We start from the raw sequence: 26,781 nt of genomic DNA, 5'->3' as shown, positions 1-26,781 counted from the left end.
TCCTTCAGTTGAATAAGGTGGGAATACATTGTCAAGAGCAGCCGATGCCAGGGATCTGATAACAAAGAAGACCTCTTTTTTGTTTTCTCAAGGTATAGACGAGTTTTCTAATTTCCGTTTTTTGCTATTGAGTATTACATAATCACAATTGATAAATGCCTGGAGTCCAGTTGAATCTAAATCGCGCCTCAAAAAAGAAGAATGTCGATTTTTCCTGAGAATCTCGCGATGATCTGTTTTTTTATTTATTTATTTATTTACTTATTTTTTAGTGAGAGATATCAAGACTGTGCCATCATCAGCGGTACCACCCCCGCTAACGTCACCGGCACAAGCACCGGTGCCTCTGTTTGACCCGCGTGAGGTTCAGCTTGAGAAACAAGATACTCTCCCATCAGAGGAGAAGGATGGAGGGAATCCGTTTGGAAAAGCGGCCACTGGTAGGGATATCGATAAGTAAAGCGTTATACACAAGAGGACATTCTCTGGGTATCATAAATGTCTTAGAGAGGTGACTCAGGAGGCTCACCGAAAAGCCGAAACCCTTGTTTCAACACTGATTCAAGACACGTGCTAAAACGTTTTTATACTCGACGACGCGACGAATAAAACACAAAAACGAGAGTTAGTGAGCCGTCACAATGAATTCCGAGATTCTGAGATCCTACATATCTAAATTAAGAACAGTGTCAAATATTGTCAGAAGTATATAAACGCAGAAGCGGCAGCTGGAAAGTATTTGCAAATATTCGTGCCTTTTTGGTATGCTTCAGCGGTATATCGGGCGCGTTTGGTTTGTTGAATACATAATAAAAAAAAAGAATTTACCATTCCGCTATGAATCTCGCGATAACCTTTATTTTATTTATTTTTAGTGAGAGGTATCGAGACTGTACCACCCCCGCCACCACCTCCGCCTCCACCACCGGTAAAAACACCAATATCTCGGTTTAACCAACGTGAAATTCAGCTTAAGAAAAAAGATGCTTTGGCCTCTCGTCAAGGTAAATGCCTTTTTGACTCACTTTATAAACAATAGCCTTTTGTCTACTGGTATTGCTGGGGTTTTCGTGTCTACTGAAGGCAGGATTTTAAATTTAGCAGTCCTTATATTGGTAAATTATTTTGCTGAAAAATTGAACATGGACGCGGGATTTACGATTTAATCGGACGCTGTGAAAGGTGAAAGATTTCCAAGTGTTTGAGAGAATTGTAACTAGTGTAATTACCACTACAGCTAACTTTTACTGTGGAAGCGGGCAAAGAGTGTCTCTGTTGATGTACTTCTAACCTTCTCAATTTCTTCTAATGACAGTTGGTTCACAAAGAAAATATCAGCGTTCTCCTCGTTCAGAGGCAGGAAAGGCTTCCTTTTTAGAAGGAAAACGTCCTTCCTCTGAACAAGGGGCAAAGCCTTGTCAAAAGCAGCTAATACCAGGGATTTGTTAAACCTGTACATGGTTTATTTCTTATCATTGTTCATGTTCCAATCAGAATTTTTTTCTCAAGATAAACGAGCTTTCTAAACTAATCACCTTTTTGATTGTATTGGTATTGGTGGGAGTATCACAATATTTATGTCTAAAAAGTGAACACAGGATATTCTATATGCAGCGTCCGGTTTCAAATATTATTATACATTGAACTCACTATCTCTTTTCTGATTTGTCGAAAGCGTACAGTGAATTTTCGAAATCAGCGCCTGTGACGTCATCTCTGCAGATTATACAATAATCATGTCAAGGACACTCAAGGTCACGGGTAATCATGTTAAGTTCGCGCGCTTTGTGTTTGTTTGCTGTCAGTGAAGAAGCAAAAACATGACTTCCATTTTTTTCGTTCAATGTATAATAAAACAATTATTAGATTCGGTTTTTGTGATATCCAGAATAATCAAGGTCTCAGTAAGGGTTATCACGAAAACCTCACCCAATAATTGTTTAGTATATGCGAGTGCAGTAAGAATTATTCTGGACGAGGCATGTACAGTTTGATTTGACGTTGTGACAGGTGAAAGGTTTGTTCGAGGAATATATAATTCAATTACAATATTGGCAATTTAAGGTCATTAGGATAAACTACATGCAGTTTTGAAACTGGACTACTTTCTCTGTGGGGCCTTTGGTTTGTCAAGAAAATAGCCAGCTTTTCTGATCTCTATGACACATATTTATATAGAATGATAATAATAGGGACCTTAAGCAACAACGACCTCCACAGCGACACCAAGGATGGTGCAGATTGAAAAATGAATTTTGATTTTACCTGAGAATCTTTCGATAATTTATTTTTTATTTATTATTTTTTCTTAGTAAGAGACATCAAGACAGCGCCGTCAGCGGCACCATCCCAGCTACCATCACAGGTACAAGCACCAGGACCTCTGTTTAACCCTCGTGAAATTCAGCCTGGGAAAGAAGATGCTCTGATTCCTCAAGGTAAGCTAAGTACTTTTCTCACTGGTTTTTTAAACGAATTACCCTTTTTATACACTGCTGGCAATGCTGGAAATTACATATGATCACAATTCTTCTAATGGCAGTCAGTTCGCAAAGAAAATACCAGCTTTCTCCTCGTTCCGAGGATCGAGCAGTTTCTCTGCTTAGGAGAGAAAATGTCCTTCCTCTGAACGTAACAAGGGGGGAGCTTAGTCAAAAGCAATCAATACCAGGGATTAGTAAGAAATGCTGTATTTGCTATCATAATACCAAAGAAGACAGTCTTTATTTTCTGAAGATAAATTAGTTTGCTAAACGAATTGCCATTTTTCATTGGGTTGGTCGATTGGTGAAAATGACATTACAAAATCACAGATTTTTTTTTTCTGGCATATCATATGCAGCTTCCTTTTAAACACTATATATCGGGCTCAGTATTATTAAATAATTAATGAGGCTGAATATACCGTTTGACCAGACGCTGTAAAAGATGAAGGATATATGATTCCATTCCAATACATTAGCAAGTTGTTATTCGAATAACACTACAGTTAACTTGGACTACAGAGTGGCAAAACGTCTCCCTGTTGACCTACTTTTTAGCATATTTCGTCTAATAATAATTGGTTCGCAAAGAAAATATTTTATCATAAACGATGTATGAGGGTTTAAGCCGGCATGACTGCGATGCGAGGACAACGTCCAGTAGAAAAACCAAAATATTTTTTTACCTGCGAATCTTGCGATCATCGTTTTTGAGAATTTTTCAAAATTTATTTTTTCAGTGCAAAATTTTAAGCCCGTACCGCCGCCACCCCCTCCGCCACCGGCACCACTGGCACGTCTGTTTAAACCACGTGAAATTCAGCTTGGAAAAGAAGTTGATCAACAAACAAAAGGAGATATTCCACCATTTGAACAAGGAGGAAATCCCTTCAGAAAAAAAGCCAAAGGCAAAGGTAGGGATTAGAAAACATGCTGTATTTTCTATCATTGAAATTCTTTGTTTTATGAAGATCCATGTGTTTAAGGGCCGGGTTGACGCGAGATAAGACGAGGCGAGGTGATCCTTGGCAAAATGCAGCAAATTGTTCAAAACAATCTGAACAAATGGGAAGATTTGGGTGTGAATGTCCTGAAACAGAATATGCTGTGTATATTACTTTAGTAAAAAAACTCAGCATGTTTGACCGTACTGAACACTGTGTATGAACGATATGAACGATATGGAATTCCGTTTCCTTATATTGGAAAGTCAAAAGAAAAATAGCAATTTGAATTTGGAAGCGGGAGAGAGGTTTCCCTGTCGAGAGAATTAAAAGCTTATCATAGCTAGTTGACCTGAGTATTAGGCTTTTCTTTTTCTTTTTGTAAAGGCAGAAAGGGAAGAAGCGCAGAGAAAAGCCTTCCTCCCCTCTCCCCCCCCCCCCCTCCCTTGCCCTCTCCCCTTAGAAAAGGCGTGTATATCATAGTCTACTAATGGTAATTGGTTTGCAAGGAAAATATCAAGTTTTGTTCAGGGACACAAGCAATCATTTTATCTAAAACAATGATAAGGATTTTTAGCGGCCATAACTGCGATGCGAGAATGACGTCGATCGAAAAGAATTGCTATTTACCTACGAATTTGGCGAAAATCTATTTTTAATTATTATTTCTTATGTATATTTCAGTGAATAATATCAAGTCTGTTCCACCACCAACGGTACTTCGGTATAACCCGAGTGAAATTCAGTTTGGGAAAGAAGATACTCGCACGGCCTCTCTCACAGCACAGCGAAACTTGCCTTCTAAAGGTAGGGATTAGAAAAACGTGTTGTGTTTCCAATCACATTGATTCCCATAAGACATTATTCGTTTTCTCTAGGTAAATGAGTTTTTTAAACGAACTGCCCTTTTTACATTGTGTGGGTATCGCTGGTAATGATACTATATGTAATTATTCACGTATCAGCTACACTGATTACGTAATTTAGGATACGGTAACTGATACCGTTTGACCGGACTCGGTGACAGGTCACGTGTTTGTTTAGAAGAATTTGTAAAAGTTTTCTTCCCGTATATTTGTTGTCATAATACTATAGTTAACGCGGGAAGAATCCTTTTCCTCTAAATGGGAAAATGTCCTTCCTCGGAACAAGGATAGAATCCATGATCAAAATCAGCAAATCGTAGAGACAATTTATTTTCGAGTAAAATAAGTTTTTTGACTAAACGCTGTGGAAGGTGAAGGCGGTTTGTTTGGAAGAATATGTAATTCCTTTCCCTGATACTGGTTCAGTAGCTACTACTAGATAAAAGCTACAGTCAAAATGGACTGGGAAAGTGGGCAAAAGGACGTTATTGAAGCTTTTCATTGCGTTCTTGGTTGGTCAGGATCAAGCTCTTCCTCTGTTTATTCAGAGGAAAGAAGGACATTTTCCCTCTGAAAGGGAAAGACCAAAATATCAAGTTTTTGTTGGTCACCAACAATCATTTTATACAGAACGATAATAGTGCTGTTTAAGCAATCATGTTGCAACGACGAGAACAACGCCGATAAACCAAAAATTAATTTTTATCTGCCAACATCGCGATAACCTATTTTGCATTTATTTTTTAGTGAGAGATATTAAGCCCGCACCGCCTCCGGTACCACCACCGCTACCACCTTCACCGATACCTCTGTTTAACCCGAGTGAAATTCAGCTTGGGAAAAAAAATGCTCCCCCAGCAGATCAAAAGAATTCTGCCAATAAACAAGGACAGAACCCTTTTAGGAAATCAGCCCGCAGCAATGGTATGGATAAGTAAGACATGCTGTATTTGCTATCATTCATACCTAAGAAGACATTCTTTGTTTTGTCGAGGTAAATACGTTTTAGGGTCGACGAATGGTAAAATCGTGCAAACTCGCATGAAAAAGTTTTCCAGTTGAGGTACTTTAAACCGAATTCAAGCTGGCTGCAAAGAATCGAAAAGAAAAAAAACAAATTTAATTAAGGACATACGCAATCAATTTATACAAAAAATTTGTAAGGAGTTTTAGCAATAGCCTGCAGTGCAGGTGTACGTATTTTGTGGGCCGAGTGCACATTTTCGTATTGAGCCGCCATCTTGGATTTGATAAGCATCCAATTGCATACCAAGATGGCGGCATCGAAAAGCGGGTCTATCGAACGTTCTATTCCAAATGAACGCCTGCACTGAAGGCTATTTTACCAAACATAACTGCGATGCCGAGAAAGATGTCGATCACAGAACTGTATTTTACCTACGAATCCCGCAAAAATGCATCATTTATTTTTCATGTATACTTCAGTGAGAGATATCAAGTCTGTTCCACCACCAACGGTTCCTCTGTTTAACCCCCGTGAAATTCAGTTTGGAAAAGAAGATACCCCCAGGGCCTCTCCCACAGCACAGCGAAACTTGCCTTCTAAAGATAGGGATTAGTAAATCTATCGTTCAATTCAACTGGAAGAAGACATTATTCATTTTCATGAAGTAAAACATATTGGGTACATTATAACGTAAGCTTAATCCAGGAAGCCGCATATCCTGTTTGGCCAGACGTTGGGAAAGATGATCGAAGGGTTTGTTTGGAAATTTTGTAATTCCCTTCGTTTGTTTTGGCTCAGTAGCTACGACTAGACTAACACTACAGTTAAATAGTGCCATTTAAGCAATCATGCGGCAACGACGAGGACAACGCCGATAAACCAAAAAGTCTATTTTAGCTGCGAAAATCACTATAACCTATTTTGTACCTTTTTTTCAGCGAGAGATATTGAACCCGTACCACCTCCGGTACCACCACCGCTACCACCTTCACCGATACCTCTGTTTAACCCGCGTGAAATACACCTTGGGAAAAAAGATGCTCTCCCAGCAGAAGCACAGAATTCTTCCAGTAAACAAAAAGGGAATCCCTACAGAAAATCAGCCAATGGTAGGGATTAGTAAGACATGCCGTATCTGCTATCTTTGATACCTAAGAAGACATTCTTTGTTTTGTCGAGGTAGATACGTTTTAGGGTCGACGAATGGTAAAACCAGGCAAACTCGCGGGTAAACGTTTTCCTGTTGAGGTACTTTAAACTGGCTTTATCATTGTCTACAAATTCCAGCTGGCTGCAAAGAATCAAAAAGAAAAAAACAAATTTTGCTTAATTAAGGGCACACAATCATTTTATCAAAACAGTTACAGGGAGGTTTAGCAATAGCCTGCAGTGCAGGCGTATTTTGGATTTGATAAGCGTCCAACTGCAATCCAAGATGGCGGCATCGAAAAATGGGTCTATCGAGTGTTCCGTTCCAAATTAATATAACGCTTGCACTAAAGGCTATTTTACCAACCAGAACCGCGATATGTATATTTCAGTGAGAGATATCAAGTCTGTTCCACCACCAACGGTTCCTCTGTCTAACCCGAGTGAAATTCAGTTTGGGAAAGAAGATACTCGCACGGCCTCTCCAACCGCACAGCGAAACTTGCCTTCTAAAGGTAGGAATTAGTCAATCTATCATAAAATTCCAAGAAGACATTAAGCATTTTTCTGAGGTAAAGCATATTTGGTACATTATAACATAATTCAGGAAGCAGCACTCCTGTTTGGCCGGACGCCGGCAAAGGTGAAGGGTTTGTTTGGAAGAATTTGTTATCCCCTTCCTTTCTATTGGTTTAGCAGTTGCGACTAGAATAAATGGCACTAAGTACGCTTAAACTGGACTGGAAAAGTAGGCAAACGGACGTCATTAAAGCTTATCACTGCCTTCTTGATTGGTAAGCAAGCTTTTCTTCTCCTTATTCAGAGGAGTGAAGGACATTTTCCCTTTAAAAGAAAAGATCAAAATGTATATCAAGTTTTTCTCTAGATCATCAACAATCATTTTTTCCAGAGCGATAATTGTGCCGTTTAAGCAGGCAAACGGACGTTATTAAAGCTTATCACTGCCTTCTTGATTGGTAAGCAAGCTTTAATAACGTCCTTTATTAAAGCAATCATGTTGCAACGACGAGCACAGCGTCTTTTTAACGAAATTTCTTTCTTATCTGCGAATATCACGATAAAATATTTTGTGTTTATTTTTCAGCGAGTGATAACAAGCCCGTACCACCACCGCTACCACCTTCACCAATACGTTTGTTTAACCCGCGTGAAATTCAGCTTGGGACAAAAGATGCTCTCCCAGCAGAAGCACAGAGTTCTGCCTATGAACAAGAAGGGAATCCGTTCAGAAAAACAGCCAAAGGTAGGGATCAGTAAGAAATGCTGTATTATTTTGCTATCATTGATACCTAAGCAGAAATTGTTTGTTTTGTCGAGGTAAATAAGTTTAAGGGTTGAGACTGAGACCTTTGATTGAAAGTAAAGTTGAAGTTACGTTATCGATCTAGAAATCTTCATTCGACTTATTTTTTCCAGCGCTGAAAGCAATGAAGCGGATTTCGCGTTACAAAGCTTAAGCTTCCGCTAGATCTAGATAAAACCATTTATAGTGCTGTTTAAGCAATCATGATGCAACGACAAGGACGACGTCTTGATAACGAAGTTGTCCTTTTTATCTGTGAATATCACAATAATCTATTTTGTATTTATTTTTCAGCGAGAAATATCAAGCCCTCACAGCCACCGGTACCACCACCGCTACCACCTTCACCGATACCTCTGTTTAACCCGAGTGAAATACAGCTTGGGAAAAAAGATGCTCCCCCAGCAGATCAAAAGAATTCTGCCAATAAACAAGAAGCGAATCCCTATAGAAAAGCAGCCAATGGTAGGGATTAGTAAGACATGCAGTATTTGCTATCATTTAATTGATACCTAAGCAGACATTCTTTGTTTTGTCGACGTAAATAGGTTTTAAGGTGAACGAATGATAAATCAGCTGAGACTGATAGATGCTGAGACCCTTGATCTAAAATTTAAGACTGAAACTTAAAGATTTTTGACTCGTGGGCAAATGAAACGCAAAAAGAGACTTGTGACTCATCGCAACGGATACTGAGATTTCGAGTTCAAAACAAAAAGTTTCATGGGGAGTCAAGATTATTTCTAGGTACAATTCGCCACCTCTTGTTTTCTACAGATTTACCTATTTCTATCTTGCTGACATTAATGGAATCACAATTGCGTTCTAATAAAGTGCAGCGACCTGTTAAACAGTTTAGTTTATATGTTATGCCGGTTACATTATTATAATAAATGATATTCTGCATAGACGTGGAATTTACTTTTTGACCGGTCGCTGCGAGGGAAGAATAATTAACTTTGTCCACGTTTATTAGCAAGTTGTTATCGGACAGTTCAATTAGCCAATCACATTCAAAGTTGTAGTTTAAATCAACCAATCACACTTAACCAGCAAGCCATTACGTTTTGATTGTAGTCAGTTTCAGAGCAACATTAAACAATTTTCGCCTCCTTTGTCAGTCTTTTAATACATATCTTCCCTTTCTTTCATAACTTGGCTATTCTTCTTTTCCAAGAAATTGTAATTTTTATGATTAATTAGTCCGAGACTTCGTGTCGTCCAATTCGGCCTGTAATCAGTCATACTCGTGATAAACAACTATCACTCCCGAATGGGTACCGGCGAATTTAATGCTGTGGGTAACCCTGCGATGGACCAGCATCCCATCCAGGGGGGAGTGGAAATACTCCAAGTCGTTTCATGCTACAGAAACCGGGATAAGCTTCGGCCTGATGAGCCACTTGGCACACAATCACTAGTGTATATTCATTTTATCCAGAATAACAATAGGTTAAGTAATCATACTGCAACGACGAGGATAACGTTGATTTACAGCAATTTTCTTTCTTCTTATTGCATATTTTAGGGAGAAAAACTAAGCCCGTACTATCCTCACTACCATCAACAGGAGCGGCGCCGGCTCCTCTGTTTAACCCTCGTGAGATTCAGCTTGAGAAAAAAGATGCTCCCCCACCAGAGGAGGCGAATTCTTCAAGTGATCAAGGAGGGAATCCTTTTCGAAAAACAGCCAATCGTAAGGATCAGTAAGAGATGTTGTAAATGCGTTTTATGATTGACGAATGATAAAAATCCGTTGAGGCTAGCAGGTGCCGAGACCCTTGATTAAAAATTCACGACTTATTTTAGATTCCGTAGACAAGTGAAACACAGAAACGAGACTTCGTAACTCATCACAATGAATTCCGAGGTTTCAAGATCAGATCAAAAGTTACGGGGACCCAAAAGTATTTCAAGGTACAACTGGCCACCTGTTTTCGTACAGAAAGATCTTTTTCTATCGTGCTGGCATTGCTGGCAATAACATTATGTTTCAGTTTTTAGCCATAGTAAAGGCGGGATTACCTATGTAGCGGCCTTTTGAACACTATGATTATACCGGGTGTATTATTTTAGTAAATAATTCAGCATAGACAAGGCATATGCTGTTTCGCCGGACGTTATGACGGAAGAATATATAATTTTATTTCCAGTGAGAGATATCAAGCCTGCCCAACCACCACCCCTGCCACCGGTGAAAGGAGCGGTACCTCTGTTCAACCCAAGTGAAATTCAGCTTGAGAAAAAAGATGCTCTCCTAGCAGAGGAGAAGAAGTCTTCAAGTGCTCAAGGAGGGAATCCTTTTAGAAAGGCAGCCAGTGGTAGGGATTGTTAACTTGATGTATTTGCTATCATTGAAACCAAACAAGACATTCTTTGTTTTGTCAGGGTAATGTTTTAGGACTGATATATGAATGGCAAAGAGAAAATGCCGAGACCTTTGATTGAATATTCAAGACTTACTTTAGACCCCGAAGTCAAACGATACACTCAAAAACAGGACTTTGTGACTAATCCTAATGGATTCCGAGGTTTTCAGTTGGGATCAAAAGTTACCGCGACCCAAGATTATTTCTAGGTACAATTCGCCACCTCTCTACGTACTGAAATATCTTTTTATATCGTGCTTGTATTGTTACGGAATGCCATCAGTTAAAATTTTAGTTTTTGGGTCTCTAGTAAAGGCGGGATAACCTATGTTGTTGTCTTTGAAACAGTATAATTATGCCGGGTGCATTATTTTAGTAAATAATTCAGCATAGACAAGGCTATGCTGTTTAACCGGACGCTATGACGGAAGAATACATTATTTTATTTTCAGTGAGAGATATCCAGCCTGTTCAACCACCGCCCCCGCCACCGGTGAAAGGAGCGGTACCTCTGTTCAACCCAAGTGAAATTCAGCTTGGGAAAAAAGATGCTTTCCCAGCAGCGCAACCGCATCACCCTTTACCTGAAGAAGGAGGGAACCCGTTTAAAAGAGCGGCCAACGGTACGGATCAGTAAAAATTGATGTATTTACTGTCATCACACTGGGATCTATGATGCCAGCTTTATAATCTTCTGCCACCATTTTCGGATACCTAACCAGGCATTTTTTTTCTCGAGGTAGATGCGTTTTCTAAACGACCCACCTTTTCCTATTGTTATTAATCGAAGTTGTCTTTTGTTTCACTGTAGGGAAAGGCTATCCCAGTATTCCGCATTCTGTCAAACCGCAATACATGCTACATTCTCAAAGTTTTAATGCTATGCCAGGCGAAGGTTTTGTTCGAAAGAATGTGAACCCCTTCCCTCATATTGGTAAGTCATTTTTACCAGCTCTGATTACAGCGCTATAAAACGATTAGCGATATAATATTAAACCAAGAAAATTCAAGGATATTGTAAAGGTTTCAGTGAAAGGACGGCCACGAGACTTGTATCACAACCATGTTTTGATTGGCTTCTCAACCAAAACAATTTCAACTTTAAATACTAATTCCAATCTTTTGCACAGTGTTATTATTCTTTTGTTTTACTCTTGGTAAAGTCAGTGTTACAGCCGAGCTTCCCTTATTGACAAATTACATTCATTCCAAATCCCATTTTGTTGATTTGCTTTCGATATCAGGTATAGCATATAATGTGTTCTGTATCACTCGTAGAGATATTGCCGAGACTCGATCTCGTTTATTGCTTTACAGAAGAGCGAGGATTTCTGAGAAGGTCGATTGCATGGTTCGGCTTCTAAGGTAAGTGTTTGCCATACAATAGCCTTGACTCAGTTTGAACCAACTGTAGTTGATAGCCTTCTGACTTCTTCTTTGCTTAAGCTCTCTAGTAAGCTATAGAGAGCTTAAGCAAACCACGACCACGACGGCAGTGAGAACGTCACCAGACAAAAGATTTAATGAGCAGAACAATAGCTGTGCACGTACCTTATAAATCTTTGTACATTTCTTTGCCGTCCTCTGCAAAACAACAACGTGAAATGACTAAGTTCTGTGTATTTTGGAGAACGTGAACGAGAGTGGCTAATTTTTCGTATTGTCTCGTAAAATAACGATAGGATTATTAGTATAGTCAACTGCTCTATATTTACCTATCTCTGTTTTTTTTTCTTTATAGGGCCCATAAGCAAGTGAAAATTCAAGTTAATCAACTATCTTTGTGACTTCATTGTAAATAGCAATTAATTGTTTGTATTGATATCTCATTGATAAATAGTTTGGCGGATAAGAGTTTTCTAAAAAATGATTGTCTTCCTCAAATGTTTGTGCATATGTAATATGCATATATTGATATCTTTCTAAGGCAATTGTAAAATGATACATTTTTGTAAAATATCTAATGTACTATACTGTATTAACACATCTGTAAAGTCACTTTTAGTTGACACAAACTGTCTGATAACACTCAGATAACGTTATTGCTTTTACGTTCTTATTTACACTTAAAAACTTTCAACTGCTTCTGAGATTTTACTGGTATTCAAACTAGTTAAATTTTGAAGAGGTGTGTGAGATGGCAATTAATGTATGAAGACACTTTCCTTTTTCTTAACATAACACTATACCTTATTTTGCTTTTGCCTACGTGTGTGGTAATTTTTGTAATTTTTGTAATTTCTTTTTTTATGTGAAATGTACATAACATGAGACTAATGTCTATTTATAAACACGTCTAAACATAATTTTGTTTTATAATAAACTGATGCAAATCGATGACTTTGTTTCTGTTCACTTTTATTTCTATAAAATTTGAACGTTGTCTACAAGTTGGCACAAATCAAGGGTCGGGTCCCAAGAATGACTTTGACTCTTAGCAAGCTTCTGTAACTTCACAACTGAGCTTTGAAAGAGCGCTCTTAGCGTGCCAACTGATTTCTTGTATTCAGTTGCCGACTGGTATCTATTTTGTGGCAAAGCGATCACGATTTCGTTGACTTCTCCTTCAATTCCGATGCTGTAAAGCTCAGGGAACACGGTGTAAAGATCACTCACAACTTGATCTCTCAGTTCTGTGTTACGACAAACTAAGTTCAGGATGAAAACACCTGAAATAGGAGACATAATTAGTAAAATTACAGTACCCTGACATTTTTAATCATATTGGATAGAAAACACATTTGTTTTTGCGAGGCCATTACTTGACAAGGGATCAGCAGCAACTTCAAACTTCACTTTCAAATAAAGTAGAGAACCTGATGCCGTTACAAGCAAATGTCAAATTATGACAACAGCGTCGAGCAGAAGGTCAGAGGAAAATGCTTAGATTAGAAAGACCTCAGTATTCGAGTACGGTAGAGCTTAGGACATTTTGGGTTGAGAACTGACCTACAGTGTCATTCACGCTACGCGTAGATTCAAAATTCTTTCCTCAGCAACAAACGAGTCCGTCACCGCTATGGAGAACAGCTAATCGTCGTGAATCTCGGAAAATCCTTGTAAAAATGTTTAATTTACATGCGCACCTCACGTTTTTTCTCACACTGACCTGAAGGAGAGAGAAGGGAATGGACCCGAGTTAGAAATGTTCTGTCGACAAATGCTTTCGGCGGGCTGCTCATTCCTACACTGGTGTCTTTGGAATCCACGTCAAAAATAATCACATCATAACCATGGTCACTTTCTGAAATAAAGCAAGGGAAAAACAATTGACATGTTTGTCCTCATTAAACGGCAAAAATACCGCACACATCTGCTTAAAATCTTTCCATAATTCTCCTGTGAGCCACTGGACAACAAAACAGAAATAAAGAAACAAATTGAAATGAAGATAGAAAGACCTTACATGTATTTTAAACGCAAAAAATGCAGAACACAAACCTTTGGTCTCAATGTATTTCAAACCGTCTTCAATGATGATTTTCATTCGCTCATCTTCTTTGAATTCAAACCAAGTTTTGGCAATTTCAGAAATGCATGGATCCAACTCAACAACTTCCATGGAAAGCTTAAGAAAGATGAAAACGAATTATTTCCAAGAAGGCAACAATAAGCCAAGTTATAGACTTACACAACACAATACATATTTCCTTGCAGTGGCAGTGAAAAGCACGGAGTAAAACACAAATCAACACAAGACAATGGAAATACACGTAAGTCACCCCAAACTTGTCATCGTACAAGTTAATCATTGCAACATAAAAGTTAACACAAGTAATGTTAAGTCAACATAAGTCAACACAGTCACGTGCATGTGAACACATACCGAGTCTCCAGCTCAGACCTAATAGGGAGTTTAAGGCGCCGTCCACACTAGACCGGAGGAAGTTGAAAACGCAGTTTCATTTCTACGGTTAGGCCTACCATCCACACCAATCCGTCACGAAAACGGAGCTTTTCAAAAACGCTCTTCAAACCAGAGGAATTTGAAAACGCAGCTCTACTTCTACGCTTAGGCCTACAGTCCACACTAATCCGTCACGAAAACGGAGCTTTTCAAAAACGCTCTTCAAACCGGAGGAATTTGAAAACGCCGGCGTTTAGTTTCCATGTGGACGGAAAACATTTTGAAAACGAAGCGTTTTGAAAACGATGACCTCACGAATATCCTGTGATTTCCCTGCCCGAGAATTTTTTTTCAAAAACAAAATTAATCCAAAATGAGCATTGATTGTTGCATTTTTAAATTCCTCCAGCGTAGTGTGGACGGAAAACATTTGATGCTTTTTCAGACTGAAACCTCCGTTTTCAAATTCTTCCGGCGTAGTGTGGATGGGGGATATGTAAAAAACGGCGGCGACGCTTAGGACTATGGGGCGCCGTTTGTAAATTTATTATTTAGACCGAATTTATGCCATTTTCCCCTTGTTTATAAATAATTGGAAGTGCCACAAAATTTGTTTATAAATAAGACACAAGAACTTGTCCGTTGATATGTAAATAATTATTTTAGGTACGTTCTGATTTATAAATAATCTTTTACCATAGAGTTATTATATATAAATAATAAACTAAACAACTTCAATTATTTATAAATCAGGTCATCTCTAAAATAGTTATTTACATATCATAAAGTTTGTAAATGCCATTATTTATAAATAAATTACTTCGCCGGGGGTGTAAATTCATTATTTAGAAATAATAAATTTCACCTCACCGAGTGTAAATTTATTATTTATAAATAATGAACTTCACTGAGTGTGTAAATTTATTATTTATAAATAATGAACTTCACTGAGTGTGTAAATTCATTATTTAGAAATAATGAATTTCTCCTCGCCGAGTGTAAATTTATTGTTTATAAATAATGAACTTCATTGAGTGTGTAAATTCATTATTTAGAAATAATGAAGTTTCATTTCGCCGACTGTAAATTTATTATTTAGAAATAATGAATTTAACCGTGTGTGTAAATTCATTATTTAGAAATTCATTATTTAGAAATAATGAAGTTTCATTTCGCCGACTGTAAATTTATTATTTAGAAATAATGAAGTTTCATTTCGCCGACTGTAAATTTATTATTTAGAAATAATGAATTTAACCGTGTGTGTAAATTCATTATTTAGAAATTCATTATTTAGAAATAATGAAGTTTCATTTCGCCGACTGTAAATTTATTATTTAGAAATAATGAATTTAACCGTGTGTGTAAATTCATTATTTAGAAATTCATTATTTAGAAATAATGAAGTTTCATCTCGCCGAATGTAAATTTATTACTTAGCTCTTATTAACCGAGCTGGAGGTCTGTATGGGAGAATCTTGACCGAGGTCGTGAGTACAGACCGAACGCAGTGAGGTCTGTACACACGACCGAGGTCAAGATTCTCCCATACAGACCGACTAAGATGTTTATTATATGGCAAAGAAGAAAACTTTAATTCGTTTAATGTAACTGGTTTACCGACAGTTTGCTTGCGAACGGCGATGAGCTTAACTTAAACCCGCCGAAATTTGCTCGTTCTCTTTACTTGTTTGTTTTGTCATCAGGCTTTTTGGCAGTGCCATAAATGATTGAGAAGAAAATAAACGAAAATGATGAACATTTTTGTATTTTAGTTTGCTACTTTGTCAACGCAAAATGAAACCGGTCTAGTTAGATGCCGGTCTAGATGGGAAAATCTAGACCGCGGTCAATATCAATTTCAGCCAATAATATTCGTGAATTCGGTAGTTCCTAGTGTTTGTGAGACGCAGCCATATAATAATTAGAAATAATGAACTTCACTGAGTATGTAAATTCATTATTTAGAAATAATAAAAGTATGAATGACTGACCCAGCGTCTCTTGCCCGATCGATTTCGGAGGCTTTTTCTCGCGCTATAAGTGAGACAGTTAATGCTGCCCTTGCTCAGGTACGTATGCAGCCTGAAATTCAGCACTGGCGGATCTAGGGGAGCCCCCCCCCCCCCCCCCCCCCTATTTTGGTTAATTGAGTTTAAGCGAGAATCACGCTTCAAATATCTATTATGTAGTTCTTATTCACTCAACAATTCGGCAGCTCGTACTGCAATAGGAACAACGACAACGACAACGACAACGACAACAACTACTCAAAGGCCGAGGTAACAGGTAAATTTTAAGCCAAGAAATTGCTGCATGAAGAAAATGCAGAACTTTTAAAATCGGGAAATCGAATAATGTCTTTAGATGTTTAGATAATTCTTTGTAGCCTGTGAACAGGCTCACGTTGGAGCACAAACGCGCTCGGCGTAGCTGAGAGCGAGAAATCCACGGGCGAAGCCGCGAGAGGAGAAAGTCACTTTCTTGGCGCCTCTTTCCCGCCGATCGCTATTCCTCTTCGTCACTCGCGTGTTTGATTCAAACGTGAGCCCGCTCGCAGGTTAAATTCTTTGTGACCTTTGTGACCTTTGGACGGATAGCTGTGTGACACACTTTGTTTGGCTTGATGAAGTCACGGCTGGGCATGTCTATTCCAGGCAAGTCTAAAGATCGTACACGTGGAAAGCTAAATTCATTTACGTTTAAACCATTATTGAATTTCAATAGAAATCAGACCTTTCACTTAACACGCCAAGCGATTTTTATTTTCTTCATGCAGCAGTTTCTTTTCTTAAAATTTACCTGTTACCTCGGCCTTTGAGTAGTTGTTCCTGTTGCAGTGTGAGCTGCCGAATTGCTGAGTGAATAAGAACTCCATAATAGAGAGTTGAGGCGGGGGGTTGGGGGGGGGGGGGGGGGGGAGAACGGGTTCCCCGGGCCCCTCCCCCAGATCCGCCAGTGCTGAATTTCAGGCTACATACCGCCGCCGTTACCTACTTGAGCAAGGGTAGCATTAACTGTCTCACTTATAGCGCGAGAAACAGCCTCCGAAATCGATCGGGCAAGAGACGCTGGGTCAGCCATTCATACTTTCATTATTTCTAAATAATGAATTTACATACTCAGTGAAGTTCATTATTTCTAAGTAACAAATTTACACTCGGCGAGATGAAACTTCATTATTTCTAAATAATGAATTTCTAAATAATGAATTTACACACATGGTTAAATTCATTATTTCTAAATAATAAATTTACAGTCGGCGAAATGAAACTTCATTATTTCTAAATAATGAATTTACACACTCAATGAAGTTCATTATTTATAAATAATAAATTAACACTTGGCGAGGAGAAATTCATTATTTCTAAATAATGAATTTACACACTCAGTGAAGTTCATTATTTATAAATAATAAATTTACGCTCGGCGAGGTGAAATTTATTATTTCTAAATAATGAATTTACACTCCCGGTGAAGTAATTTATTTATAAATAATGGCATTTACAAACTTTATGATATGTAAATAACTGTTTTAGAGATGACCTGATATATAAATAATTGAAGTTGTTTAGTTTATTATTTATATATAATAACTCTATGGTAAAAGATTATTTATAAATCAGAACGTACCTAAAATAATTATTTACATATCAACGGACAAGTTCTTGTTTCTTATTTATAAACAAATTTTGTGGCGTTTCCAATTATTTATAAACAAGGGGAAAATGGCATAAATTCGGTCTAAATAATAAATTTACAAACGGCGCCCCATATAGGACAACGTCGATTAAAAAATGAATTCATATTTTACCTATAAATCTCGCGACACCCTAAAGTCATTTAGTTTGTTTCTCACCGTCAAAACTATCTCAATTGTGAATCCGGAACACAGCGTAAAATTCGAAATAAGAATTCTAAAAATTAGCCGTACGCAGAATTTGGTGATTTCACGTTGTTGTTTTACAGAGAACGGCAAAGAAATGTACCAAGAATAACAGTAACGTTTCCGTTGCCGTTATGGTTTTCTTAAACTCCTATTCTTTATGAGAGTAGAGCGTAACGAGCCAAAGAAATGTGGTAAATTTAAGTCATCTCCATTACAGGTACATTATCACAAGGCCAACACAACTTAGTGCAAAGCGAAACAAACCACTGCAGGTCAATGCTTGTTTTCTTTGAAAGGCAAATTATCAGGTACAGTAGTTTGTTGTCTTCACCTGTTTGAAGTACTGATAAAGGAACATTGCAAGTCCTCCACCACCCAGACCAACTATTAAACCTTTCTTTGGGTCACCTAAAAAAGAAAATATTTAGATACTATTAGCAGAAATATTAGGATATTCTGAGGCACTTGTTTCTGTCAAACATAAATAAATGCCTATTAGCATTATGTTTATCATTACATGCTTTTGTCTTCAAAAAGCAAAACAAAACAAAAACAATACGGTCTTAAATTGCATACATGTACATACAATGTACAAACTACTGCCATGGAATAGTACCTGTTGCAACAAATCCTTCAATCCAGGCCAAACCAGTGACAATAACCCTGTGATGCTGACATGCTAAATACCCATGATCCACTTGGGGACTGCCGCCGCTAACAGCAGCCTTCTTCTTCTGTTTCCCTTTGCTTTTCTTAGCATTTGCCTTATCTGCAAAGCAGTAAATTCTGCTAGTAAAATTACATTGTTTCACACTAAGCAAGCAATTGAGCCAGATTTCACACCACTGAACCATCTTCATCTACCTACTTACTGATTGGCCTTTCTCAATCCCCCCCCCCCCCCCCCCTCCTTGGCTTCCCTAACAGAATATAACAGAAAAAGGAGAATGAAGTGGTAGATCTCCAAGAATTTGTTGAATGCTTGTTCTTTCAGTTCATTAATTTCTTGATAAGTTAATTCTTTCGAGGGAATTTATAGAGATGGCTAAATGGAATTAGGGCTAGGTCAGACTCAAAGCAATGTTCCACAGTGGTCATGTGTACTATGGCTACAAGAGTTTAGACTTCATACTTCAGGTGTATCATATTTCAACTGGCTCTGAACTGACGGCTTTTGCTTTGTAAGGTAAACCTTTTTTTTTTCCCTATAAGGCATGGTGACAAATCCTACAATCTGATTGGCTCTTAGCAAGGCTTGGATAAATAAATTATAAGTTATTTAACCAGCTTACGGTCGGTCTGTATAGTGAAAAAATTGTGAACCTCACACAGCATTTTCAAGATCTATGTCACAGTTTTTCACTACACAGACCTCCCACCCAGCAAATAGCATACGATACATTGATTTACCACAAGTGCTTATGTGTTGAGAATTCAAACATCAAATGATTATATTTTCTTTGCCAAGCCACAAAATACATTGCATAACAAACACTTGAAATTATCTTTGAAAAGAGAACTCAAGGCTTTTGAAGAGCTTTGTCTTACAGTCACCTGTTACTAGCCTAGCCTCTGATTGTATCACATTCTTGTTGTTCAGGAAAATCAGTCGGCGAAATTTCTGTCCACTATCTCCGTCAATGTCTTCCACCACATAGTCACCACTTAATGCTGAACTTCCTTCATGTAAGACCACACGATTTCCAAGATCTTCTCCAATAGAAAGAAATGGCACCTGGCACATGAAAACAAAAATAAACAAAGAAAAAACAGGGTGGGGGGGGGGGGGGGGGGGATGACATATTAAGATCACTAACATCAAGTAATGTTATCTGCACTGACCTGGCCTGTAGCCAGAGACTTTCAGGTTATTAGAGTACATTTAAGATTCTAATCTTAACTAAAGCTACACTGTATTTAAGCTACTGACCGTATATTGACAGTGTTTAATAGCCAGCTTATTTAATTGGCTATTATCCTCATGAGCATTCGAGTGACAAAAACATCCACAGAATGAGAAAAAAAACACACCATCATAAAAAAGCATCATGAATTTTGCTGCACTTAGGCTATTCTACAGGGCCAAATTACCTGCGCATTTTGATTGAGTCTTCTGGGAGCAAGTTCCATGACTTTTGTAGACAGTTCCTTCTTAATAGAGTCCATGTCACTAAATGTATGCCCTCTTCCTAGAGTAACTATGACGACACGCTCAAAACTTGCATTGGTGGTCAGTTCCATTTGTCCGTCTTTGGATGAGAATAGCCACTCTGTCTCCCTTCCTGTAGAACAGCAATAAAAATAGTCCAAACAGCTGCTTACAGTAAAATAATACCATAGACATGCCATGTGTGAGGAGGGCATACATGTACGTAGATTCATAGCTATTTGCACACATTACATACCTACAATGCTTTACTATAATATCGTGGTATGTATAAATAAATGGTGGAGTTAGCTTTGGAGCCCTTTACACAAATAATAATTATATGTAATGCACTAACAGCATGAACAGGCAAGTGATAGATCCTCAAAGGGTATAGCTTTGACACAGCCCCTTGCATACACATGCACGTACGTCACATCCATATGTCGTAGGACATTACAGTACTGGTGAAATGTACAATCCATGCAAGTTGACCTAAGTTGACCTAAATGTTTAGCAAGAATCAAAACTCAAGTTTAAAAATAAAAAAAATGGCATCAAAAAGATGTTGTTACTTTAATAAACCACAACACTTACCTTGTGGAACAATGAATATTGCAAATTTTCCATTTTTTGCTGATGAATGTTGTAAGTCAACAGTTGTCATTGAGTAACGAGTTTCACTTCTTTGTTTTTGATTTCCTGATGCTTGATACAAATCCACCGTGACATGCTGGCCAGGACATAATTTCTCTGAATAACGCACACATGAAAACAACAAATTCAAAATAAGAAAAAGATAAGGAAAGAATGGCAAAAAAGGAAAATGAAATTGAATGGAGACTATGCACATGTAGAATCAATTTCAATTGAATTCTACAAATTTCTCTCAAGTGATTTGACCATTAAGTCTGCTTTATCAGTCTATAGACTGAGTCTAACAAAAGATATTTCTTTATACATTAAACAACAGTACTACTAATTATATATAAATTGCAAATCTGGAGGCACGATGCCCATGATAATAAATAACAATTATCATTCATGTGCATGTATGGGAGTTGAACTTTTAAATATTATATAATTGAGAAACCACTTCAAGGCTCAGTGGTACACTTTAACATTAATGCAGCAGTTAAAATATGTAATAAAGAACACTAAAAACTCACTGTTCACAGTATAATACAATAATATTTAAAATTAATGCCTCACGTTTAAACATGTATAGGTACATGAACATACCTAGTGATCTCTTTGTGACAAAATACTGTTGGATTTCTTGCAGAGTAATCTTGACATCTGAGAAAGAGTTTACTCTTTGGATAGTCTCTATTCCATCCAGACATATTTCAATGATTTGTAGCGATTGAGTTGATGACCCTGAATACCATTGAATGCAAAAATCAACAATTAACAGCGTTAGTTTTCTCTTACACATGACAAGCATGAATCCCACAAATGTTGCACTGAAAGCACTATAGCCTTCCATGCAGAAGTTTTTATGGCTTGTCATGCGTTCCTTCCCCATGAGGGAAGGAAAGCGTGATGAGCCCTGAGAGCAACTGCGAGAGAGGCTATAAAAAAAACCAACCTGCAAATTTTGTTTTTGTTAACACAAGACAAAACAGTGGTAATGGTATCGATTTTCCACCTGATGTCTCTTTGTTTACCAAATGTACCCTAAAAAACCATCCAGATGAAAAATAATGCAGCAGTTTGTCCAAGGTGTCTTCTGTTGCAAATGAGAAACAAATAAAGCGGCCTCCTACTTTAAGAATTCTTTGTACTACTTCAAAGTACTCTATGATGTTTGAATCAGTTCTCTGGTAAGATGAGCAATCTTTATGCAGTCTGTCCAGTTCACCCCTATCTATCGAAACATTAAAACTTTCATCATTAAGATCAACCTGCAAAAAAAGAAAGAAAGATGATATTTCAAGCACTTGCCTAATTTCAACCCCTTCCTCCTCCTCTCACACTGGGTTGTTACTTATCATTTTGAAGTATATGGCTTTATTTTCAGAGCAGGTGGTTGATTTTACCATCACTTTCTTTCACAAGAATCTGGCAAATACCCTAGCAGTGTAGCTGGCTAAGATCATGAAGTACATGTACATGATGATCTTTGCCAGCACCTGTTGACTTTTGACATTACCCTGCTCTCTAACAGTTCCACCCTGACCATTGCTTCTGTTCATTTCCTCAACTGGAAAAACATAATTTCGATGTCTGTTGATTTAATGACATCTTATCAATCTCTGAATGTCTTTGTATAGTGACTGATTTGAGATTTGAAACAAGATCCCCTGTCTTCATACCTCCCTGCCCATCCTGTGTTCAGTAACACTCCCACCTTCACAACTCAACCTTGGAGGGCAAGTCTTAGACAGGGTCTAGGGGTCTGGGTTGATAGGTAGTAAGCCTGACTAGCACTCTAGAACTTAGCCTATTTACAGTTAGACTAAGCTGACTACCCCAAATAATTCTCAGGTTTGCCTATTTACAGGTAACTCTCAATAATGGTAATGGTAGCACCTCCCACCGCTCATCCTTATCCTGGAACTAGGGAGGGAGAAGTGGGGGCAGGGCAGGGGGGGGGGGGGTGAAGAGATGAACATTACAAAATCTGAAAATCCCCGTCAGATATCTTCTTGGGAGATAAAAGTGGTGATTGCGATTCCCGGCACTGGTCGAAACTGCTAGGAGACCTTTCTTGAATCCCCAGATTACGGTTGTATTTCTAAGCAGATATTGAAATGCAGTGGTCCTTACATTCAAGACATGTCCCTCAATAAAGTGCATTTCTGGTCTCTTCTCCTTGTTTCTTTCCCTGGAACTAGTAACGAAGTTTTCTGAGCTCTCCACACCAACAACAGAATGATAACCCGCATCATACAAATCTTCAGTCAGAGACTCGCCATTACTACAGTCTGACAGTGCACAGCCAGCAGTTATAATTCGATCGCTCGCCTTACAGTACTTCTGGAGAAAACCGCATAGTTCTTTATAACCTCCATAACAGGAAGGAGACTCCATGAGTTCATAAAAAAGCTGGTCATGGCGTTTCTTGAGATCCGGATTGACAGCACAGCGAAAAATTAACGCCATAGAGCTTTAATTTAGACACATGTGTTTAAATGTACCTTTCAACAGCTGTCGAGGGGATACCTACTGTAGTATTACATGAATCAACGTTGCACTGCTGTGCTTCTCAACGAAGGCTCGTAGAGTGGGTGGAGGGAGGGAGGGTGAGGAAGAGATTTTTGTCACGCACCGTCAAGTTCTTGTTGAAACTACTTCTTGGGGCAGTTGAGAAAGAAAAGTCGTCTTTATGGCATCGAAAGTGGAAGTTTCCATAGAATATTGGTAAGATGTTGTGTCCTTTTTGTTCCACCGTCGCTTTGACTTCTCACTTTTCGAGAAAACATTCTAGAAAACGGCGCTTAACAAATTCGTGCTGTTTCACATTTCGTTTTGAATGGTTCATTTCCATAATTAAGCGTAAACATTTATTGTTTGAAGCTTAACGTTCTGGAAAACTTCATTGATATGGAATGTGCGCTTGTAAGTGCGGATATGGAATTTGCGCTTTTAAGTGCAGATAAATGATCTGAGGTTTTTAGCATTCCCTTTACTTTCGATTGGTCCTGAACTGCCCGATCGTTTCTCGTTCTTGAAATGACGTGCAGAGGCGTAAACTTATTTGCATGGCTGTGTCAGCTGTTCTTTAAGCGAAGCTGTGGCTTAAAACGGAACATTTTCTACACAGTCCTGCAATGAAGTTGATACTTGTAAATAATGTAAGCTTACTTTGGTTTGCAGCTTAGTACGTTCAAAACAATGGCGTCAGTTCATTACTTAGCAGCATTTGGGAAAAAAAGTCAACCTCATTTACATGTGTTGTAGATTGGCTGAGGACAATAAGCTCTATTCATATTCAGTGAGATGTGCAATATTGATTTAAATCGATATTGCACTTGCTTGCAAACCATCAACTGACTGGGGCAGTGATGGCAAATGCACACTGACTGTATTTAATTGCTCTTGGAAAAAAAATTTCAAAACCTATCAGGAAATCTGTCGGACTAAAATTTTACAAAAATTGAACTGTTTTGTTTGATTATTTAGTGGTGCATGAGGATACGCCCCACGCTACAGGGAACTGGCGGATAAAATCAAAGCCGATGTCCCTGCAGCAAATGTGGCTGGTCATGTTGGCCGCAGATGTAAGTTTGTGATTGTTTTTCTTGTTATACATGCTTATTTAAACCATCCACACCAAGGGTAGTTAAGCGATTGGTTATCAAATATTAAAAACCTGCAGAGGGTCAAGGGAAAATAGGGTTAATAATTCTACATATTTTTGTGTTTTACCACAGCCTCATTTGAAGTCACAGTGAATGGAAAATTGATTTTCTCCAAGCTTTCACAAGGAAGTTTTCCATCCTTTAAAGAGGTTGGTATACATTTAGATTTAAGAGATAATAAAGGGTTGCCACTGTTCAGGAAATGGTCAGAGAAAGAAAATTCTTCAAGGTCAAGGAAATTTATTTTTATCAAGGAAAAGTTAGGGAATATTTAGGGAATTTTGAAAAATGATGTCTGTGGCAACCGTGTGTTTATACAAATAAAATCTCAATTTTTTGGACACCAATTAATAAAATTAGCCTGTTGTAAGTAAACTGCATAATACATGTACATGTCTATGTATACATTGCATTACACTGTTTGCCTTGCATGGTTATAAATATAATGTTCTTTACTGTTTTGCTTTACAATTCATACTTTTTCATCTCAAATAGGTCGTCAGTGTGGTACGTGAGTGCAGCCAAGGAAAAGGCACACGTGAAGTGAAGGAGAAAGAAGAATCTGAATGTATTTTGCTTTAAAATGCATCATGCCAGTCCAACTACTGCAAATTTTACGGCACATTATTGCTTTTATTATAAATTTAAAACAAAATAATCATTTCATAGCATTTTGCAGAGGGCCTGCCTATTTCAAGCTCTCAATGAGTAAAGAACAAGCCAAAATCTGATGAGGCACAAAAAGGAGCATGCTCTTCCCTCAAGGGATTACATGTCATTACTGTCCTGCAGCTTGTTTTGTTCTTCAATCACACATGTGGCCTTAATTAACCTACACAATAATGCAGGCATCTGTTCTGGTGCTACTCTCTTAACACCCAAGCGAGATTCATCTGTACATGTACATCTGTATGCTCTATCTTAGACCAGAGCCAAGTGTTATTGAGCATGTGCACTATGCATACACATAGATATCTTTGTCGTGGCTATGATGAGTTGTTTGCTTGCAAATTATTACACAGATTGCTGTAGTGTCTTTTACAAAGGGTTGAGAAACTGGTTCCCAGACTTTTCAGGTACCTACAAATTATGCATTGTATGTTTTTTTAATGTCAGCACACACAAGGGGACTGGTCCCTACGACTAGTCCCTGTAACAAGTCGCAGGGACAAGTCCCATGATGTGAACTGGCCATTTTTGCCACAAAACTAGTCGCAGGGACTAAAATTTGGTCCCTATGACCAGTCCCACGAATTCAAACTGGTTTGAATTTTTGGGACAAGTCCATGCGACTTGTTCCTCTAAATGCTCCGTGTGAACTGTTCGTGGGACAAGTCCCTGGGACCAGTCCCTTCGTGTAAACTCTTCAGGGGACTAGTTGCAGGGACTGGTCGCAGGGACCAGTCCCCTTGTGTGCCAACCTTTAGATGCCAAGAAGAATGGAACAGGCTCAATTCATTCAGCACTTCCAATGTTTGTTTTTAAATTTTGGTAGCAAGGCCTTCTTAGGTCAGTGAATGAGCACATGTTGACAAGCAAGTTTTGCAATAAATTTTAGTGTCGCACGTTATTATTTAATTGTATTTAGCAGTGTGGCAAACTACACATATCCTTTGTTGATGCAAAGAGTTATGTTGTTTGTATTTTTGTATGATAGTCACGTCTAAAAATGCTCTCAGTAATGATGCTGACTTGATGTTTAAAATGCAACAGTGTAACAGCAGAGGCATGTGGATATACCAGTTTTGTTATGCAGGTAAATTTGAACATTATAACAATGACATTGTAAGATCAATTAATAAATCAATGGAATCAACATCAATCATGGCCATTTTTATTGTATTTTCTGTTATATTACTCCAATTCTTCCTAAGATTACAACTGTGTGCCATGAACGGTCTGCGGATTGGAGATTTTCCAAGTATTCCTTTTGTTTTAAGCAGTCTCTCAATAGGTTTATGATGCAGATGTACAAAGCTGATGATGAAAACTTAAATACTCTGCATGGGCTCAAAGTAGTTTATTTTCACAATGCAAGGACCAGCATGTTTTTCCAAAGCCAGTCCTCAGTGAAACAAAATAACTGCCCCTGAAACAAAGCATTTCCGCACAAAACAAGACTGGCTATGGTACAAATGTAGCTAGCAATGGCAAGTCATCAACAGAAATGTTGCCGATACCTAGGGTTGATTTCTGTGGCTTTCAAGTCTGGTCTACGTTTCTCCCCAAGAAAAGTTTGAGTTAGCTGTGCAGGCCTCTGTCCTTAGTAGTGGTTCGTAATCATGCCTACATGTAGCTGATAGCAAGCAAGGAAACTTTACAAGTCTACAGGTTTGCTTTTGCCCACCCTCCTACAGTTGTAAGTCCCCACTCATCCATTTTCACTAGCAATAATTTGGATTCTACTGATTAGTGGGTGAATGTGTCAACTGTGATAACCAAACACTGAGTTGATCATTCCAAAGTGCTGAGGTGCTTTGATGATGAAGA

At 38.2% G+C, this 26,781-nt stretch overlaps 2 protein-coding genes and 1 pseudogene across 3 annotated transcripts; 2 read left to right on the top strand and 1 right to left on the bottom strand.

The window, feature by feature from the left end:
- Nucleotides 1–9,854: 9,854 nt before the first annotated feature.
- On the top strand, nt 9,855–11,466 carry LOC149118833 (uncharacterized). The gene is made up of 4 exons (XM_089273443.1): nt 9,855–10,054; nt 10,555–10,725; nt 10,914–11,036; nt 11,420–11,466. Exons 1-4 carry the CDS (start codon nt 9,856–9,858, stop codon nt 11,464–11,466), a joined length of 540 nt encoding a protein of 179 aa, XP_089129569.1. The 5' UTR covers nt 9,855.
- Nucleotides 11,467–12,443: 977 nt separating this feature from the next.
- LOC110054193 (eEF1A lysine and N-terminal methyltransferase-like) lies at nt 12,444–23,159 on the bottom strand. Its single transcript, XM_020760549.2, has 11 exons — nt 22,757–23,159; nt 21,576–21,891; nt 21,227–21,364; nt 20,582–20,737; nt 19,930–20,120; nt 19,393–19,573; nt 18,455–18,607; nt 18,170–18,246; nt 13,544–13,670; nt 13,212–13,346; nt 12,444–12,771 (listed from the first exon to the last, which is right to left on the bottom strand). The coding sequence occupies exons 1-11, from the start codon at nt 23,090–23,092 to the stop codon at nt 12,467–12,469; spliced, it is 2,115 nt and encodes a 704-aa protein (XP_020616208.2). The 5' UTR covers nt 23,093–23,159; the 3' UTR covers nt 12,444–12,466.
- A 57-nt stretch (nt 23,160–23,216) lies between these two features.
- Nucleotides 23,217–26,113, top strand: LOC110054194 (migration and invasion enhancer 1-like; annotated as a pseudogene). The gene is made up of 4 exons (XR_002297195.2): nt 23,217–23,350; nt 24,113–24,210; nt 24,364–24,440; nt 24,787–26,113. The product of XR_002297195.2 is annotated as a migration and invasion enhancer 1-like (transcript).
- The last annotated feature ends 668 nt before the right edge of the window (nt 26,114–26,781 follow it).

Source organism: Orbicella faveolata, unplaced genomic scaffold (assembly GCF_042242905.1).
Source record: "Orbicella faveolata isolate gen_17 unplaced genomic scaffold, um_ofav_v1 contig_1, whole genome shotgun sequence".
NCBI lineage: Eukaryota > Metazoa > Cnidaria > Anthozoa > Scleractinia > Merulinidae > Orbicella > Orbicella faveolata.
This window is presented reverse-complemented; position numbering and strand designations above follow the sequence as displayed.